At 36.4% G+C, this 20,450-nt stretch overlaps 2 protein-coding genes across 3 annotated transcripts; both read left to right on the top strand.

The window, feature by feature from the left end:
• The first annotated feature begins 851 nt into the window (after positions 1–851).
• LOC113109040 (radial spoke head 1 homolog) lies at positions 852–6,219 on the top strand. Of its 2 annotated transcripts, XM_026272552.1 has the most exons (8): positions 852–1,002; positions 1,081–1,194; positions 1,302–1,407; positions 1,935–2,025; positions 2,178–2,313; positions 2,605–2,676; positions 5,608–5,719; positions 6,018–6,219. In XM_026272552.1, the coding sequence occupies exons 1-7, from the start codon at positions 952–954 to the stop codon at positions 5,689–5,691; spliced, it is 654 nt and encodes a 217-aa protein (XP_026128337.1). In that variant the 5' UTR covers positions 852–951; the 3' UTR covers positions 5,692–5,719; positions 6,018–6,219. The 2 variants fall into 2 exon arrangements, with proteins under 2 accessions (XP_026128337.1, XP_026128336.1); XM_026272551.1 differs by lacking the exon at positions 5,608–5,719.
• A 1,553-nt stretch (positions 6,220–7,772) lies between these two features.
• stx19 (syntaxin 19) lies at positions 7,773–15,587 on the top strand. Its single transcript, XM_026272553.1, has 2 exons — positions 7,773–8,040; positions 13,727–15,587. The coding sequence occupies exon 2, from the start codon at positions 13,824–13,826 to the stop codon at positions 14,715–14,717; it is 894 nt and encodes a 297-aa protein (XP_026128338.1). The 5' UTR covers positions 7,773–8,040; positions 13,727–13,823; the 3' UTR covers positions 14,718–15,587.
• Positions 15,588–20,450: the final 4,863 nt, after the last annotated feature.

Below are 20,450 nucleotides of genomic sequence, written 5' to 3' on the forward strand. Positions count from 1 at the left end.
AACTTCTTCTTCTTCTTCTTCTTCTTCTTCTTCTTCTTCTTATTATTATTATTATTATTATTATTATCCTCATCATTATTGATCGAGTCAGTTAGAAATAACAAGGGTTTAAATAAAACAAAGGGGAATCAGCTTCCAGAAGAGATCAGATCTGCTAAAACATTAGTCACATTTAAATCTAGACTCAAAACTCATCTGTTTAGCTGTGAATTTGCTGATTGAGCACTGTGCAGTGTCCGAACCGATTGCACTGCATTTTATGTATTCACTGTATTTTATGTAAAAATCATTTTATGTTTTTCATTTTAAATAAGTCCATTTTTAAATCATTTCCAAAGTTTTAAAATAGCTTGTTTTTATTTTTGTATTGTTTTTCTTCATGACTATTTTACTTTCTCTTATGTTAAGAACTTGAATTACCATGTGTACGAAATGTGCTATATCAATAAACTTGCCTTGCATTTGTAAAGATTGTATAAATTAAATTTACAACACAAATTAATATAAAAATGTATACACTAAAATCAAACACGAGGAGTCGAAAGCAACTTTATGATTATTTTCTTAAAAATGTATTTAAAATTATTCGCATTTGTCTCCAAATTCAAGGTTCATCTATCTATCATTTCAAATTAGTGGTCTATTTTGAAAAAGTATTATTTATTTTCAATGTTTTAAAACTGTTATTTTATGCAGAAAGTAAAAGGCAAATAAGGCAGCGTCGTACAGTTCAAAGTTACGTTATCTATAACAGATAAAAACAACAAAATTAACATAAAATGAACATATACATAAAAAATATAAACTAGGATAAAAAGTGCTAACGTTATATAACAAAGTGTTGTTGTTGTTGGTCTGAAGTTAATTGCTATGGTAACGGTAAACAGTGTGGAAGTGAAGCGGTTGTTTCGGCGTGGTTCTTCTTCTCTGTTCAGTGATCTCTAGTTCATCATGTCAGACGCGGGCTCTGAAGAGTTTGACGAGGAGCAGGGCTCTCTGGGGGTGAGTTACCCTCAGTAACGGTAGTTCGGCTGAACTAACGGTGAGTAGACAGTAAGGGACAACAGTCGTGTGTTGCAGGAGTACGAGGGAGACAGAAATGAAGCAGGAGAGAGACATGGAAAGGGCAGAGCTGTCCTGCCGAAGGGAGACACTTACCAAGGAGCTTATGAAACCGGCAAGAGATGTGGCCAGGTCATTCTGCTCATCAAACACACCCGTTAGATCAGTTCTGCCCTACATGCAGTTTCTGTTCTCATAAGCATAAACATACGATAAAGCTTGTGTTGTCTGTATATCAGGGGACATATAAGTTCAAGAAAGGGGCCAGATACATTGGAGAATGGTACATGAATTTAAAACACGGAGAGGGTGTGTTTTATTACCCAGATGGCTCCAAATATGAAGGTAAGTCAACATTTTCTAACGTTATAATATCTCAAGAACATTGATTTAGGTTCAGTTTTTTAATGCAGATTAGTTATGATGAACAATGTACTTAACAGAGAGTTGTTATCTTGAACTAAAACTGTTAAAAATATCTTTGTTAATTAACTATAGCTAAATAAAATACTAGACTATACTACTAACATCAGTTAGAAGAAGTAAGTGGAAATACTGAGACTACTAACTGAAATAATAAAATAAATAAATAAAACTAAGTAATTAATCAAGACTATTTATAAATATGAAATAAATATGGAAAATGTAAACGCTTATTCAAAATATTAATACAATTATAAGAGTGACACTCAAATAACATTGATTTGAGTTAAAAAAAAACATTTAGAAATTAATGTGCATTTTTCATATCAGCAATATTATGCTGGTAATATAATTTAGAATAAAAAATGTATTCAAGTAGAAATAATAATTATAGTGGTCTAAGTTTATAGCATGAAATGCCATCTTCTCATGTCATATTTCTTGCACAGGAAGCTGGGTGGATGACCAGCGGCAGGGTCATGGTGTTTACACATACCCCAATGGAGACACATATGATGGGGAATGGCTGCACCATCAAAGGTAGTCTTTCTCACTGATCTAATCTGGTTATCTATATGTCTACTCTATGGATATTAGTTATAAAAGTATTCATAACGACTTCAGTTTAGCTAAAAATGAATGGCAAAGCATTCTTATAAAGTTTCTACTGTATCTCTGTGTTTCTCTCTTAGACATGGGCAGGGTACATACACACATCACGAAACTGGCTCTCAGTACATGGGCACATGGGTCATGGGAAAGATGGCGTCCACTGGGCAGCTGATCCATCTGAACCACAGATATCAGGGCAACTTTGTCAATAATAATGTAGGTAACACTCCACATTTGTGGTTCTGAGCTGGTGGCTTGTAGCAAATGATTTGTTGATCTGATCAGATTGAGTGCAGACAGCAGGGAAAACCCATTACTATTTAATAATAAAATGCAACTAACTGTATAGTCCAAATAGCCAAATTAATAGACTTAACTGACTTAAAAAATTGTGCATCCTAAAAAAAACCCAGCTGTTTTAATGTGTTCTATAATAACTCCAGCATTAAATATAGCAAGACACTTGCCTTTCTGTCACACAGTGATCTCTTATTTGTTATTTTGTAGCCCTCTGGTCCAGGGAAGTATGTGTTTGACATTGGCTGTGAGCAGCATGGAGAGTATTTCCAGTTAGAGCCGGTATGTCTCTTCATGCTTTACAAGATGTCTTTACATTCATGAGAATGTATTTTAGGTGAAATGATCGTAAAAACCTGCAGAAAGAGTTTTGCTGGTATACATCTGTTAAGAGAATTGTTTATGTACCCTTATGAAAAAGAAGTGCACTTAAATGTACAGAATATGCACTTGTAGCGTTGTTAAAATCTTAAAAGTACACACACACACACACACACACACATATATATATATAACAATATTATCATTTATATTAAGTTTATTTAAAGAGAGCACAGTTTCACGACTATTTCTTAACACACTTAAGTACACCTTTAAAAACTGAAATGAAGTCAAATTAAAAGTTCGACATTGAAAGTACACATTACATTCTGATGTTGTAAACTATAAGCTAAACTAAACTATATTACATTTTCACTAAATTTCAATTAACGTGGTTAAGTGTCTGAAAATATACAATTAGGTTCATATATATATATATATATATATATATATATATACAGTACAGACCAAAAGTTTGGACACACCTTCTCATTCAAAGAGTTTTCTTTATTTTCATGACTATGAAAATTGTAGATTCACACTGAAGGCATCAAAACTATGAATGAACACATGTGTAATAATATACATAACAAAAAAGTGTGAAACAACTGAAAATATGTCATATTGTAGGTTCTTCAAAGTAGCCACCTTTTGCTTTGATTACTGCTTTGCACACTCTTGGCATTCTCTTGATGAGCTTCAAGAGGTAGTCACCTGAAATGATCTTCCAGGCCAGGTCATCTGGAGCAGTCAAATAGCCCTTGATGCCTTCAGTGTGACTTGACAATTTTCATAGTCATGAAAATAAAGAAAACTCTTTGAATGAGAAGGTGTGTCCAAACTTTTGGTCTGTACTGTATATATATATATATATATATATATATATATATATATATATATATATATATATATATATATATAAATATAAATGTGTGTGTGTGTGTGGACAGGACACAATTTTCATAATTGTGGCTCAGGCCACCAGAATAGAATTGAAATGAAACAATCAAGAAGAAAGCCTCTGTATTTGCCCAGGTGAAGTGTAGATGTGTAGTGTAGGTGTAAACTTTGACAGAGACATGTCTGCCTCTTGGAGAGTGTTCTTCTCTTGGATGTTGTGAAAGGTATTTCTTTACCATGGAGAGGACTCTCCGATCATTCTCCGATCATCCTCCATTGTTGTCCTCCAAATGCAAATGGCACTCATAGAATCACCTCCAGACCTTTTACCTGCTTAATTCATGTAGAAATAACAAAATAATAGCTCACACCTGTCCATGAAACAGCTTTGAGTCTAATTACTAATGGTCCCTTGAAAAAGGGGGAGGTACATAACAATTGTGATGAGAACACCCTCAAATTAAAGCTGAGTGTGCCCATATTTATTATTAGGGGTGCTCCGATCACGATCGGCCGATCGTTAATGCGCATCTCGTCAGTAAAGCCGGTTCTCTAATCAGCGGTTAATTCCATCAGGTGCGTGATTTCACATAGAGCAGCTGTCACTACACAGAGCCGTTGTTAACTGAGAAGATGCGCCAAAAAACGCTGAAAATTAACATGATTTGCGCATCTTCACTATTAACAACGGCTCTGTGTAGTAACAGCTGCTCTATGTGAAATCACGCACCTGATGGAATTAACCGCTGATTAGAAAACCGGCTTTACTGAGGAGATGCGCATAACGATCGGCCGATCGTGATCGGACATGCGCGTAATTTGCAGGGGGGTTACGGGGGTCATGACCCCCCCCCCAAAAATCAGATCCAACTAATATAACCCCCTTAATATCATAACATCATTCAGATTAAAATAATATGAAATATTCAGAATGAATACTTTTGTTCGTTTTCTTTATTAATTTCATTTGCCAGCAAGAAAGATAGTATCATATTTTAAATAATCTGTAGTGTAAATTAGCATGTTACCTTTTACACAAGAAAATTATTCATATGCCGCGAGTGTAACCCCCCCCCCCCCCCCCCCCAATGGTAGACCCAAAGTTACGCCCTTGTGATCGGAACACCCCTATTTATTATATAACTGTAAAGTGAATATGTTTTGGTCAACAGCTAAAATAATACAAATTTTGCCTGTGTCCAAAATACATATGGACCTACTTTCTCAAAAGGCAAATTTTCTTGTTTTAAAATGAACTTGCTTCACTAAATCTTCAGCAGGCACTAGATGAAGCAACCAGTAAGGAAGAAAAGGCCGTGAAATTGCGTTCTCATCGTGATCAGGGCCAGATTCTCTATTGCCCTTTCAGCTTTTGGAGATGAGGTTTTATGGTGTCCTTTTGCCTCTCAGTAGTGCTGTTTGCCTGTTGCCTGCTGCATGCCAACAGAGGCTCATGTCTTCTGCAGAGTTCTTCCCTTAATAGACTGTAGTCAGTCGTGGAATGCCCTCAGAGCGTCGAGTGGATGAAGCACTTCACCTGAGTGTCAGACGTTTACAGCGTGGCATGCTAGTAAACGCTGCCAACCTCTGAGTAGATAAAACAAATGTTATCATATCTCAAACCTGTTACAAGCAAATGAAGCTTATGAATACAGAATATGATAAACCTGAATAAATGAGAGCATACCAAGACAATAAAAACATGATATTCTGTGTCTTTTAGAGATTAACAGTCAGGTACAATAGGGCAAATTAATTAAATATGTCTTTTAAAAGTTGTTTTTGTAGCTCAAGATTAATTCAAGTCAGATATTTAAAAAATGTTTTACGTGCATTTTTTATTTATTTAAAATGAATACATTTTTGGATCATCATCATACAGTTTGTGGACAATCACTGTAGCTCTATTGTCCCTTATATACTGAAAAAAAAGATGCACAGTATTTTTGCGTGATACCAAATCCTATTTTTTATAAGATGTTTTGACTGCAGGACAGAGAAGCAGAGGAAGATGAGACTCTCATAACCACCTTCTTAAAGTGGAAACCAAAGGCAGTTACTGGGCTTTCTGTTTAGACCAATGAGAAGGATTCTGTCACCTCTGGTACATCCATATCCAGCTCTGAATATCAAACATACTGATGATATACTGTAGGACTGCTTATCATTATGCATTGTGTCATTATATACCATTCGTAGTCACCTTCTATCACCTTTTAGGTGGTTTTGATGTCACTAACATCATATTCACAAATATGAGAAATGATGCAGAGTGCATCCTCATATAAACAAAATCTGGAAGTGCATCAGTGATAAAACATCACCTATATACTGCTGTTTTATTATTTTAGTACTTTCACATACAGTAAGCTGAACTGAAGTACTGTGTCTCCTCATTGCAGATCAAGCGGTGGTGGAAAAGTGAGAAAGACATACAGACCGTCAGAAACACAGAACACCAAAAGATGATAAAGAAAAGAGGACCTCCGGTTCATTATATCTGACACTGTCACAATGGGATCCTGTATCGGCATATGAGTTTCTGACTGTACATTATCACGCTTTTTACATGGCCTCTTGACAAATAAATAAATGGACATGCACTATTTGTTTGCGTTTTAATTAATTAATCATATCAGAAGAATGAGTCATGAGACATGCCACGATGATGAAGGAAATGAGTTTGTGTCAAGTGTCAGTTATACAGTTACACTAAATATCTGACCACAGAACGCTGCAGCTGACCAATCAGAGGTGAGTATTCAGAGACTGTGAAGTCTAATTCACGAACAGAAAAATCGATTTTCACGTGATTTGGATGCGCTGGAACTGAAAAGTGTTGTGATTGTAAAACCAGCAGAGGGCGCATTACACCAGACAACTGAGAGTTTCTTTGGGAGACCCAGAATGCTGCTTCTATTTGCATCAATTGTTTGTTCAGGATCAGTCCAGACCAAAGCTGAAGAAAGGATTGATCCGAGGGGAAGTTGAGTTCAGGGAAGGGGGCAACATATGATTTCTGACAGACATTATTTAACTGTTGATACAGAAACCTGAAAGCTGATTATGGTATTGCATTCGTACTCATAACAAAGCCACTGTTTACTTGGATTTGTGTAGCCATTTCTACCTTTGATTAAAATACAGGAACTGTAATATTGCTTAATATTATTAAAATTTTAAAATAACTGTTTTCTATTTTAATATAAATAAAAATGCAATTTATTCCTGTGATCAAAGCTGAATTTTCAGCATCATTCCTCCAGTCATGATCCTTCAGATATTTTAATATGCTGATTTGCTGCTCAAGAAACATTATTATTATTATTATTAATGTAGAAAACAGTTGAACTGCTTTATATTTTTGTGAATTTTTCACGGATAGAAAGAACAGCATTCATTTGAATAATAAAATAATTCTTTTGTAACACTATATATGTCTTAAATGCTTCTTTAGAGCAAATTAATGTGCCCTTGCAATAATAATATCCATAATGCCTCAGGGTATCATTTATTTTCAAATTCTCATTATTTTCATAATTGTTTTATTACAATGTGTTTTTACTATTAAAATGAGTAAAAAGCTTATTTAGCACAAGTATTGGTAATTAGGAAATGAAACACTGACTGTTCATCATCAGACAAACATTGCTCTTATCCCAGCTGTATTAATCACCATCTATTCATGTTTAAATGCATAAGTAGGCTATATCAAATCTAACAGAAATAACACAGTTTGCTTTCAAATGTTATCTTTACACGCTTCCTAAACAGGTTTGTCAAACTGTCTCACCCTTGTATTAATACTTATTTAACAACAAAAGCGGCCAATGACATTCTCCTTATTTTTACTAACCATGGTTCAGATGAATGTGCTACAATTAGTGGAAATGATCAGGAAACTAAATATGGGTGCTAAGAATAGACACGTCTGTGTAGGCCAGCGTTGTCAATAATAATCGCAGAAGTTTCCAGAGCTCATTGTTGTCTTATATACAATAGCGGGTGCAGAGGGCGAGGGCAACGCTTGGGTCACCGCATGTGCTCTTTCAATGCCTTTTTGAATCAGGTCACCCACACTTCTCCTGTTTAATGAGCATCACCCTCCATCGGTCAAACAGATGTCTAACTGTGACTGGGGGTGTGGTTTAAACTGGCTTGACCAGATTTCCCAGGAGTCTGTGTTGTGTTTCTTTCATATACACTACAGTACATAGCTGGCACCAGTGGAGCAGAGGGAAAACTCACACTTGCACATATTTGTGTTGCTGGGAGCTGAGAATATGCCAAGTGCTTCCTGAATGCTTCAACAGATCCGGCTTAGAGCTCACAAGTCCATGCCATAACACAGAGTTGACTAAAAAAAATCTGGACTACTCAAAATGAAACAATATTCAACCAGCCAGGGATTAAAAGCAATACAAGGTAATGTTTTTTTCTTTTCTTTTTTATCCCATGATTATCAGTTTAGTAGAGAGAAAGAGAAAGAGAAAGCATGATGATATCCAGGATTTCGATTTTTAAGAAACATTCTTCTGTAGATCAGTGGAAGATATGAAATACAGAAATAAATCACTGTTATCTAGTACAATTCAATTAAATTACATTGAATTATTACAGAAATGCAGTTTTTCAACAGTATGGTGTGATATGGATACATAGTTGAACATATCATTAAAAAACACAAACAATCCAAATGCGGCAGATTAAGAAATTTTTGTTTATGTGTATGTGTGTGTATGTGTATATATATATATATATATTGAAACTGGTAATGTATTATTAATAATAATAATAATGTACACACACACACACACACAAACATATATAAAATAAGTATTAAACACAACACCATTTTTGTCAGTAAATATATTTCTAAAGGTGCTGTTGACATGAATTTTTCACCAGATGTCGGTAACAACCCAAGTAATCCAGACATATAAAGAAAATAATATAAATAAGTTCAGAATTTAAGCTCTGAATAATAAAGTGGAATGACACAGGGGCAAAGTATTAAACACGCTTACTGAATATATGTGTTTTGTTGAAATTTAATATATAAATGTAATATATAATAATAATATATTAATATAATAATATATAGAATAATATAGAACTGTAAATGTAATATAAAATAACAAACGCCAGTTAAAATGATGAAAATAATTATAATAGAATAGCACTCAGCGGAAGGAATAATATCAATATAACAGCCTGCATATCATTTAAAACATAAACTCATGGCTCACTGAAAGTAGAGACACTGATAAAATAAAGAGGAATCTTACGATTGAATATGATCTAGTTATTGCAAATTCAGTAAACCAACATAATCAGAAGACTGGATTAGAGATTGTTGTGCAATTCATAGGTGTGTGTGACTTCCTCGAGTATCCTGCAGAAAACAAAGGCCACTCTTATATTCATAATCTTTCTCCCTAAGGAGCTTGGGTGGGCTGTTCACACGCACACACACACACACATGCAACTGCAGTCTTTCCTGTTTGAAATCCTTCTAGTAACCGGATAGTCGGTGATTTGGAGCGCTCTATTTTACTTTCCTCAGACAAGTTCAGAATACCCAGGCCTTGGCGTTATGCTCACTTTCCAAAACCACAGTCCAGGCAGCTAGACTAAGGATAAAACATCAGGAGTCATGCATCTTACTTTTGGTGAAGGAGCCAGTCAGTGGGATATTTGGAAGCAGATCCCAGTGAATGCTAATATATCATGTTCAGTACAGTGTCAGAACAGACTTTATAAATTACAGTGATCATGATGAATGCGCAGCAGTGATATGTGGACTGGGAATACAGCACAGGTTTTGAATAAAAGCCAGAGTTTAATCCTTCCTTTGACACGAGAGCTGCAGCTGAAGGCATAATGCATGGATAAGCATCTGACAAAAATGTGACCTTTACAAATATAGTCTGTTTTCTGTTACTCAATACCAACTAGGACGATTTTACTAGAAAAACACATGATCACACCAGGTTTGTTATTGTTAACTAAAATTAAAACTATTACAATTGTTTTTATTAATGGAAAATAATCTATAAAATATATCAAAGTCAAAAAGCTTTAAAAGTATTAATTGCTGTACTGATTTTGATACCGATTGAATTACTTTTTAAACCCTTTAAGCATGCTAAAAGAACGAATGAAAGTGTACAAGAACAGACAGTTTATTTGCTTTATTACAGGCTTAACTGGCCTTAAAGGAGTTGATAAGTTGATAAACACCACTGACATGCATAATAGGAAAATAAATATACTATGCAAGTCAATGGTGCTCATCAACTGTTCGGATACTAACATTTAAAAAAAAATATCTTCAACAGAAGAAAGAAACTCACAGGTTTGGAAGTGGAGGGTGAGTAAATGATGATAGAATTTTCCTTCTGGAAGTTAACTACTCCAGAATGAAACAAAACAAAACAAACAAAAAAAGCATTTTAATCACAGTCCAAAGAACAGAACAGCAAAAAAAATATTTTGTATATTTGGTCTAATGAAATGTGTTTATGTGGTTTAAGGTTTAAAAACATTATTATTTTCTACATAATGTACATTATTGCTTCTCCCCTATGCCCCGCCTTCTGAAACACTTAGATTTTTTGAAAAGCAAGGTGTGCTCTGATTGGCCAGCTATCCAGTGCGTTGTGACTGGCTAAATGTTTCAAGCGTGTAATGGAAATGTTACACATCTCAGCATATACTGTTATGGCGTGTCCCGGTCAGAACACTGGCATGACAGGACAAAAACAATAAAACGCATTACAAACGAGGCAGTTGTTGTATCCAGTGGGGACATAATTACTGATTATAATGACTTATACTGTCTTTTTACACGTTGCATTGAGGCTATTAGCCCCACCCGGCCTGTTTAAAGCACTGGCTGCACTTGACCGTCAATGGAAAAGCGGCTAATGAAGACACAAGCTCAACAAGTCTGAAATATTACATGTAAAACATTCTTAACAATTACCACTTCAACAGCCTCAAAATAATTATGCTAGTCTTTATTACATAATGCTGTTTCCTTTAGGAAACTAACGTGCGTTCAGTTTAACCACGAAAAATAAGATTAAATTAACATGAGTCTAACCGTAACCATAACCGTCTATTAACACCTCAAAAAGTTTGTAAAATCTTTTGTAAATATGACATAAGACACTCCCGGACGTTATATTAAAAGTTTCTGAGGCGAAAACGGCGTCCACATATTTTTCAATATAAGCTCTTTTTTTTTACTTTCATGAAATGTCAAACTACTCCCAGACATAAACAATAAATTTTAACTTTACACTTTGAATCTTAATTTCCATAATGTCTTTCACTAACTTCTAACTTCTTTCACACTGAGAAAATGGTGACTTCTCGCACTGGAGACGTGTGTGCTCTCCTCCATGTCTGCGTTCCCATCATGGGTTATAACCGAGACCAATTTTCAACCCAAACTTGGGATAAAACAATCCAATGTCCTACCCAGCAGTCGCAACCCAGCATTTGGGTTGAAAAACAACCCAGTGTTTTTTAGAGTGTGTAAATTTTGCATACCATGAGTCAGAAGCTGTCCTTGCAAAAAGTGAGGAACAGCCGGGGGCTAGAGTGAAGAACAGCCGAGGGTTTGAGTGAGGAACAAGCCAGGGGCTTGAGTGAGGAACAGCCGGGGGCTTGAGTGAGGAACAGCTGGGGGCTACAGTGAGGAACAGCCGGTGGCTTGAGTGAGGAACAGCCGGTGGCTTGAGTGAGGAACAGCCGGGGCTTGAGTGAGGAACAGTCAGGGGCTACAGTGAGGAACAAGCCGGGGGCTTGAGTGAGAAACAGCCGGTGGCTTGAGTGAGGAACAGCCGGGGGCTTGAGTGAGGAAAAGCTGGTGGCTTGATTGAGGAAGAAGCTGGGGGCTTGAGTGAGGAACAGCCGGTGGCTTGAGTGAGGAACAAGCCGGGGGCTTGAGTGAGAAACAGCTGGGGGTTTGAGTGAGGAACAGCCGGTGGCTTGAGTGAGGAACAGCCGGTGGCTTGAGTGTGGAACAAGCCGGGGGCTTGAGTGAGAAACAGCTGGGGGTTTGAGTGAGGAACAGTCAGGGGCTACAGTGAGGCACATCCGGTGGCTTGAGTGTGGAACAAGTTGGGGGCTTGAGTGAGAAACATCCGGTGGCTTGAGTGAGTGGCAAGCCAGTGGCTTGAGTGTGGAACAGCCGGGGGCTTGAGTGAGGAACAAGCCGGCGACTTGAGTGAGTGGCAAGCCAGTGGCTTGAGTGAGGAATAAGCTGGGAGCTTGAAATGAGAGGCAGCCACGGGCTAGAGCGAGGAATGGCCGGCAGATTCAAAGAAGGAGCGGTTACGGCAACCACATGTGATGACCCCAGGCTGGACTACGCCTCATCAACAGTGAAAGCCAATCTGGCGATCCACAGAGCAAAGTTGATGTATTTCCTCAAATCTTCCCGCATAGTGATGTAGAGATGTGGGGGCATGAGGAGTTTTGAGGTGGAGTGGCAGAGTCTTAACTTAAGTCTTTAACTAAAGAATAGCTCTTTCGATTTGATACTTTAGTCTTTGCAACTTTACAGACCTTCTTTATGCACAAAGAGCTTGTAACACTCCAAAAAGAAAGGAATAAAAATCACATTATATGTCCCCTTTAAAAGCAACAGAATGGTATGACTGGCTGTAGATTTGTGAAATTATTCTAAAAATGCAAACTCACTCTCTGACAACAGGTGGCGCTTATGGAATTTTCGTAATGCCATTTCCTTGGTTACCGATGTAAACAAAGCAGATGCATGCTTATTAATGCTTCTTTAAGGTAGGATGAAAGGAAAATGCCATCGCAACATTATTATGTTTTCTGTTAAAGTAACAGTAACTTCTCTTCAGAGATAGGCTAGAATCATAGCCCTCTCCCATGATTCAGTGTTGAGTAGCATGACGAACAGTGAGCTTGTACAGTATTTCTGTGCCAGTGCGTCTGTCCACTAATCTAACGTTATATAAATGATAGATGATCTCTACGGTGTCCATAAGGTGGCTTGTTCGGTTTACTTAGTTTTGTTGTGACCACGGCATAATAACTTGTGGGAACGTGATAATATGATAATATTACTTAATTCAAAATAAAATATGAATGATTCCATCTCTGATAATCCTGGGTTGCTATGGTCACGCAGGTTTGTTTACGCATTAAACTCATGGCCACGAGAAAAACTTGTCGTTCCCTCAACATAGCATCTCGAGGCCACGACATAAGGATGTCGTTACCTCGACAAAATGATCTTATGGCCATGACATAATATGACTTTCCATGAGTTAATATCAGACTTCGACAAAAGCACTTAACAAAATTCATAAAGTATAAACTAAAAGTAGGTTACAAACAAATAAACTGTAGCCTTAACATAAAAATAGAATCTTATTTAAAATATGAATGATGAATACTAACGTTACTATAGTAGCTATATAAACAATAGGACTAACGTTAGTAGTCTACTAAAAAAAATGTCTTACTTAACAAATGTAGGGCTATGGTCATGGCCAAATTATTATTATTAACTTTTTTATTTTATATTTATGAACGCAAAACGTTTATATTCTTAGTGAGCCTATGCAAAGCTTGGGGGAATGCAAAATATTTTCGAGTGATTACAAAAACACTGATAGACCTATATATTTTTTTTTCCCATCACCATGTCTCTTTAGGGGTCTGTGATGTTGTTTCTGTGAAGACTTAACCAATTAAGCTCCAAAGTTTTGGCTTCACCAATGACAAAAATAGCATTGATTATCATGTCTGATAATCCAGATTTAAATTCATATGGATTATGTGTGTTTTTAATTTATATAGATTAAAAGGCATAGTCACACAATAGTAAATTATTATAATAACTGGTTGTAAGAAGAAAAAAAACAGCATGCAAATTTGGAACAAGATGAGGGTGAACTAATATTGACAATTTACATTACAGGTGAACTATCCTTTATAGGAAATTACATAAACCAGAAATTACATAGAAAAACTGACACTAAAAATGAGGACCGAAAAGACAAATATGACAATACTGTTACTGTTATGGTTAACTCAATATCCCTTCTCTGGTTATTTATAGGATATGAGAAGCAGAGGAACATTTTACACACATACAACACTCAAATCTAAGAGAAAATCTGCCCTGGTCTTCATCAAGGTCTTCTGTATCTGCAATCATGAAGGACCGCATGGAGGAGTTGCGTCAGCGAATGAAGGCCAGCGATAAGCCGGTGGACAACAACCCCTTCAACGAGGAGGAGGAGGAGGAGGACATGGACCCGTCCTCGCTCATAGGCCTGCAGGCCGTGATCTTCGAGACAGAGCCGGTCCTGGAGATCTTCCTGAAGGAGGCTCAGAGCATTCGTGACAGCATCGAGGAGCTGAACTCTGAAGTCAGTAAGTTCAGTCAGCAGCAGAGCAACTTTGTGGCCACCATCAGGCGCCTCAGCATCATGAAAAAGGAGAGCAGCATGACACGAGACATCAAGCTGTTGGCCGAGAGCCTGCATAAAAGGTTAGACATGCTTTCCAAGCAGGCTAAGCAAACCGAGGACGAGCTGGGCCCGGATGTCGCCACGTCCCGTATCCAGAAGGCCCAGCACGCAGCCCTCTTTCGCCAGTTCCAGCAGGTAATGCGCCAACACAATGACTCGATCCTGAGCAAGCAGAACAAATGCAAGCAGTTCATCATCCGGCAGTTGGAGGTATCGGGCCGCGAGGTGTCCGAAGATGAGGTGGACAACATGATAGAGCAAGGCAAGTGGGAGATCTTTAATGAGAACATAATAGTGGATGCAAAGATCACCCGTACGCAGCTCTCAGAGATCGAGCAGCGCCACAAAGAGCTCCTGAACCTGGAGAGCAACATGAAGGACCTGCGAGATCTCTTTCTAGAAGTGTTCATGCTGGTGGAAGAACAAGGCCACCAGATCGAGAACATACAAGCCAATGTGGAGAAGACGCAAGATTATGTAGCAGTCACGAAGGAGAAGTTCAAAATGGCTGCGAGATACAAGAAGAAGAACCCTCTCAGAAGACTGTGCTGTTGTTGCTGTCCTTGGTTCAGATAGCAGAGCAAGGCTGGCAGAATAAACCATGGGAACATTGCTCGTTCATTGTGCTCTCCAGGGCTGAATACACTAACTGCAGACATTGACCTCTGTCTGATGAAGATAAAAAGCAAGGGCACAAAGCACTTTTTTTTGTTGAAAATATTAAAATAGGAAGACTCTTAAAAATGAAGGTTCCAAAAGGGGGTTTTCACAGCGATGCCAAAGAACCTTTGAGTGAACAGTTCTTAAAAGAACCATTTTTTCTTATTGTAAAAAACATTTTAAGAATCTTTCTCCACCGTAAAGAACCTTTTGTGTAATGAAAAGATTCCATGATTGGTAAAGGTTCTTTGTGGAACCATTGATGCCAATAAAGAACCTTTATTTTTAAGAGTGTTGCAATGAAGACCTTTAGCTTCAAATGGTCACAGAATTCACAAAAGATTATTATGTTTTGTTACATTACATAAGTTATGTAAGAGTTAATCAAAGGCAAGTTTATTTTATATTTATTATTGTGGAAAAGGTGCACTATTTTGGAAGTTGCCAACGTATTTAGCTGACTTCAGTTTTTTATGTCAGAATTATTTTACATTTGTCTTCACTAATGTATTGTCTGCGTTATGTTGATCAAATATTTAAGCTAAAAATAGATATTCTGTTATAAGAGATAAGACTAAGCAAATACGTCCTTTTTTTTCAAGCAAAAGGACTTTGATAGATTTCTGCAAGATTTAAACGTTTTATGCGTTTTGGTTTTTCATTAAGCTACACAACAATGGCATAATGGGGGGACTGAAATGCAAACTTTTGAAATTGTGTTTCATTTACTTCTCAATTGTTATAGAATGAATGAAATAAGTCAGAAAATAAATATAGCCTATGAATGTGTCGATTTTCCAAAAAACAATACTTGAATGTTATTAAAACTTGAAATGTACTTCATTTGACTAAATTATTATTATTTTTATTTTTTTAAAGAAACTATGTTTTTTTTTTCAAGCTGCATACAGTGAGATTGCACTGAATGAATGGAGTCAGATGAACATTGTCAAAGCAGGAAGTCCTCATTGGAAAAGAAGCAGCAAGTTTAAACGCTTTGACAACATTGCCATCTGTTGACAAATACTTGAAGTACAAATTGGCCTTTGATTTTTGAAGGAGAAAGCACATGCACACATTCCTTTGACTACATTAGTGAGGAGGAGGACATTGTATATAGCATACGCAACATGAAGGTTACTGTACTTGAACAAACAACATCCCATGTGAGTCTATGCCATTGCAAAAATGTCCCTGATTTTCATTTGACCTCAGCATGAAGTCTATTTTAGAGAAGTCCATGTGGGACATCACTGAACAGGTAATGTCACAGAAGTGAAGTATCATTATGTTGAAGACTACAAAGACGTTTCGAAGTACTTCTGAAGTAAGCAGACAGAGCACCCTCCACACTTTCAATCAACATCCGAGTCAAAGGTCAACTGTCTAGTTATGTCAATCACACAACACTTAAATATAATCACACAAAGAGTCTTTAAAAGTGCAGTTCACTCAAAAAGACAACGTCTCTCATAAGGCGACGCTAGTTTTCTTCCGAGGGACACTAAAAGAAAACTATTTTCACGTATAATACCTGGGAAAATGATGACAGAAATCTAGGTAATTCATCGGCACAAAAAGATCTGTTGAAGCATCTTGCTCGTCGTGTGGAGCTGCTCGAATGCAAGTAATTTAGCTTGTAGCTAATGCTAGTTATATAATTCAAAGGCAAGTTTTGTTTTCATTGCATCAGCTCTTTATAAAACGTTAGCGTCTTTTCAGAGTCGAAGATCTTGTAGGCTACTCTTCATGTGACTGTAAAAGCTGATGGACACTAGATGGTGCTCCAACAGAAGAGATTGAATCCACCATCACAACACTGCAGCAGCTGCAAGACGAAGAGTTTGATCGGGAAAGAGCTGGAGAGTGTTTGTGGGTGTATTCTGCGAGGTCTGCAGTGTACTGTGTGCTTCGGTCTGTGTCATATCGTTATCAGATTAGAGTAAGAACACAAATAATAGATGCTTAGTCCTCCATTCAGTAACAACAACCCAGCTTTCTAGACATGAATCTGAGAATAGTTCCCACAACATATCATTTCTTCTAATATAGCCTAGGCCTACATAAAGGTTTTAGTTTACAGCGTGTTTTAATGTATTGGGGGAAATGTAGGCATATACTAAATGTAAAAGTGTTTTAGTAAGGTAGATTTAATCAGTCAACATTTCCATTCTTCAGATAGGACAAGATATATATTTATATTTTCTTTATACATTACATATTTCACTTTAGTCACTTGAGTAATGGTAATACAAAAATCATCTGACAAAATGCTTAAGAACATAACTGTGTTTTTGGGCTGTTCTCTGAAAAACTCAATAAAACAAAACAAACGAAAAAGAAAAACATTGAAATAATACATTATATTATATTATAATCCTGGTAAATATATATCACCCTGAGATGAATGGTATTATGGTTGCAGCAGCCTTTTTGGCTGGACTGGCATTTTCACTCCGGTTTAAAGAGTTTACGGACTGACATTGGTACAATATGATTAATACACCCAGATAAAAAGATTAAACATCCCAGTGGCTATATCATGCTATTTGTCCAATTGAATAACTTGCTGTGATTTTGTTAGAGGCGGTGTGTGGAGAAAACTCAGCACTTTTTTTGCTTGCACAATCACAACTGAAATCTTCCGAGGGTTTGTGCTTTGTAAGGATGAAACTACATCCTATTAATTCTTTCAAGAGGACAATAAACACCTCTGTTCAGAGGTTACTGTTAAACAAATGCATAAAAAAACATGAAAAATGGAAACAGAAGGATTTGCTGGAAAAGATGAATGTGCACCGTTCTGAAAAAAAAATAAATAAAAAAAATCCTGTCTTTTTTCCCCTTAGGCCGGTTATAACAATGAATTGACCCGTACTGTGAAGTAAAGTATACGTTACATGGGTAATACCTAATAGCATTATCTCAAAGCACTGATATAAAATTTATTGAACTTCCTACCAAGTAGGAAGCAGAAAAGGTCAAGAGTAAATTTGCTCGTCCTTATTAACATGAATTACATCACTGATTCAGCTTTTAAAAGATCACATCAGTGGTTTAATAAACTTTCACTACCCGACCGCTTCAGAATGAGTGAATAGAGCTCTTTGTTCCCTGGTCCCGGTCTGTAATATTTTGGCTGGAACCGCCGGGTCCTGATGAGGTTCATCAGCTCGGCAGACTGCAGTGTCCCTGGAAGAGTGTTTCACTGCCTCAGGAAACACTTGCACTCAATAGGAGCCACCCCAGCCCCAGCTGGCCCGTCTCTTTTACCGCCACCGGTGACACGCATGCTCTGAACCGCGGATATTTGGAGGGCCGTGCTTCCCAAATACTTCTTTATTTTGCTGCCTCATTAGACGAACAGGGCTCCAGGGATGAACTCACTCTCGGTAAGGAGCGAGTTTAGTGGTGGATCATTAAGGAAATGTCACTCAGGTGATGGCTTTCCCACAATACTCAAATGTGTGTTTTTTAGAAATCACTTTTCAGGAAATAAAAAGGTCAGTTGTGTGATTTCAAACTGAAGTGAGAAAAGACTAAAAGCCCCAGTCTCAATAATATGGTAATGACAGCATGTAAAAATACTTATATATTTAGGTCTAATTTTGTAATTTTTTTGTATAAGTTTCATGTATGGAGTAACCCTTGTGAAAACATGGTCTTAACTGTACTCTACAGTACTTTAATTCTTAAAATTATATATTTTTTAAAAACCTTGTTTCTTAAATACACTTTTAAAAAGCGCACATAAAATACTGCCAAATTCCTTTTACAGTACATTTGATATCATTATGTTTTAATAATCATTTGTCATGCTGTAATGCAGTGTATAATGTGTTGACTATGTAAAGTTTTTAATTAGAATTAGAAACTGTACTTACAGTCAATGTTTTTTTAAAAACAAAATTGCAGCTTCACAATTAAAATGTGTAGCACATGACAAGTTTTAATATTTTAGTATGCTATTAATGATCATCAGTATATTCATTAATATTAAAAAATAGACATAAAGATCTTTTTACGTCATAATTTTATTCTAAAAATGAACAACAGTTAATTGTATTTAATATAATATAAAAGCATTCACCAATATAATATAATACAAATTATATTTCATTTAATTGCAATTAACATGCAATAAAGTGTCCAAAGATAAATTAGAATATTTATTTATATTATTTCCATATTTTCTTTGTATATATATATATATATATGTGTGTGTGTGTGTGTGTGTGTGTGAGTGACGTTAAAGCAACAAAAGTATTTTTTATATATTCATATATAATTTTAAGATTAAATCTTGATGTTCTAGTGCATGTTATCTGTTAACAGCCCTCAAGAATATGTTTTAAACTAGGATAATAAAAACTCTATTTCCATAGAAATTGCTCCATTTGTGCATTAAAAAGGATAAAAAAATCAGAGAGTGACAGCGAGAGATGAGATAGATCCGTGACATATTATCTTCAGTGTGAGCTTTACATTAAAGCACTGAAAATGAGAGTGAAAAATGCTAATCAGGAAATAGATTTAACCTAAAGCATGTGGTATAGACATTTTATTTACAATGCATCATCTACGCCTTCACTGGAGTTAATGAGATCCCAAATAATCCAAACTGAACATCATTAAACTGTTATTTGGTCTGGAAGTGAGTCTTGCTGTATGTGGAGACTCAGGATGGTGACAGATATCCATTATGGCATGACATGTCTGCAGTGGATAGCAAGAGATTTGGCGAAGCAATCAGGAGAAATGTTGTGGTGAAGAGTGCATTAGACATTTGGTCGCCAGAAGAAGAGGCCTTCACCAGTCTGAAGCTTTGTGATTGCTGCTGGGGAGCGTGGCTTCAGTGTTTGCTCTGTGAGCCTCACATCTCTGCCACACTGCCAAACCAGGACGACTGTGGAAATCTTGAGCCGACATTACGAGAGAGCATCAAGAATTACAACAAGCAGCCAGCTGCGTTTGATAGGACTGGCTCACTAGTCAGGGCACAACAGGATCTGTCAAAAAACAACACTATATGTGTGTGTGTGTGTGTGTGTGTGTCCACCCATTCTTCAAATCAGGGGTCACAGTAATGCTAGAAGATATCATTTCAAAATTAATTATAGACTTATGTTAGAAATAATACTTTATATGATTAATGTAAGGGAGCATACGCATTAAATGTCTGAAACAACAACAACATAAAAACACATTTTACTTTGGCAATTAACACTATACATTGTTAATATGATGAAAAAAATTATGTTTTAAAATTACATTAATTCATTTTAACATTCATAGCATTCTATTTAAAAAATAAAATAAATGTATTTGTGTTCATGAATGTACCTCAAAATAGTGAAGTATCATTTTAAATGAAGTGACATAATTTGCATAAATTGCACACTTTACAATAAGGTTTGATTTGTTAACATTAGTTATTAAGGGTTAATAAATGCTGCAAATATATGTTGCTTATCATTAGTTGATGTTGGTTAATGAATTAACTGATGGTAACAACTGAGAACTTGTTACAGAGATTTCAGAGGCCAATTTCTAGAGGCATTTCACATTGTTACGTTTTTTTGATTACACTTTATTTTAATGTGTTCTTGTTACCGTGTAATTATACATTTAAGTGGAGAGTAATATTAA

Source organism: Carassius auratus, chromosome 9 (assembly GCF_003368295.1).
Source record: "Carassius auratus strain Wakin chromosome 9, ASM336829v1, whole genome shotgun sequence".
Classification (NCBI taxonomy): Eukaryota; Metazoa; Chordata; class Actinopteri; order Cypriniformes; family Cyprinidae; genus Carassius; species Carassius auratus.

Coding starts and splice junctions, on each gene's coding strand:
- LOC113109040 (XM_026272551.1), top strand. CDS start 952: ATGTCAGACGCGGGCTCTGAAGAGTTTGACGAGGAGCAGGGCTCTCTG. Junction 1,003..1,080: donor AGGAGCAGGGCTCTCTGGGG/GTGAGTTACCCT, acceptor CGTGTGTTGCAG/GAGTACGAGGGAGACAGAAA. Junction 1,195..1,301: donor CCGGCAAGAGATGTGGCCAG/GTCATTCTGCTC, acceptor TCTGTATATCAG/GGGACATATAAGTTCAAGAA.
- stx19 (XM_026272553.1), top strand. CDS start 13,824: ATGAAGGACCGCATGGAGGAGTTGCGTCAGCGAATGAAGGCCAGCGAT.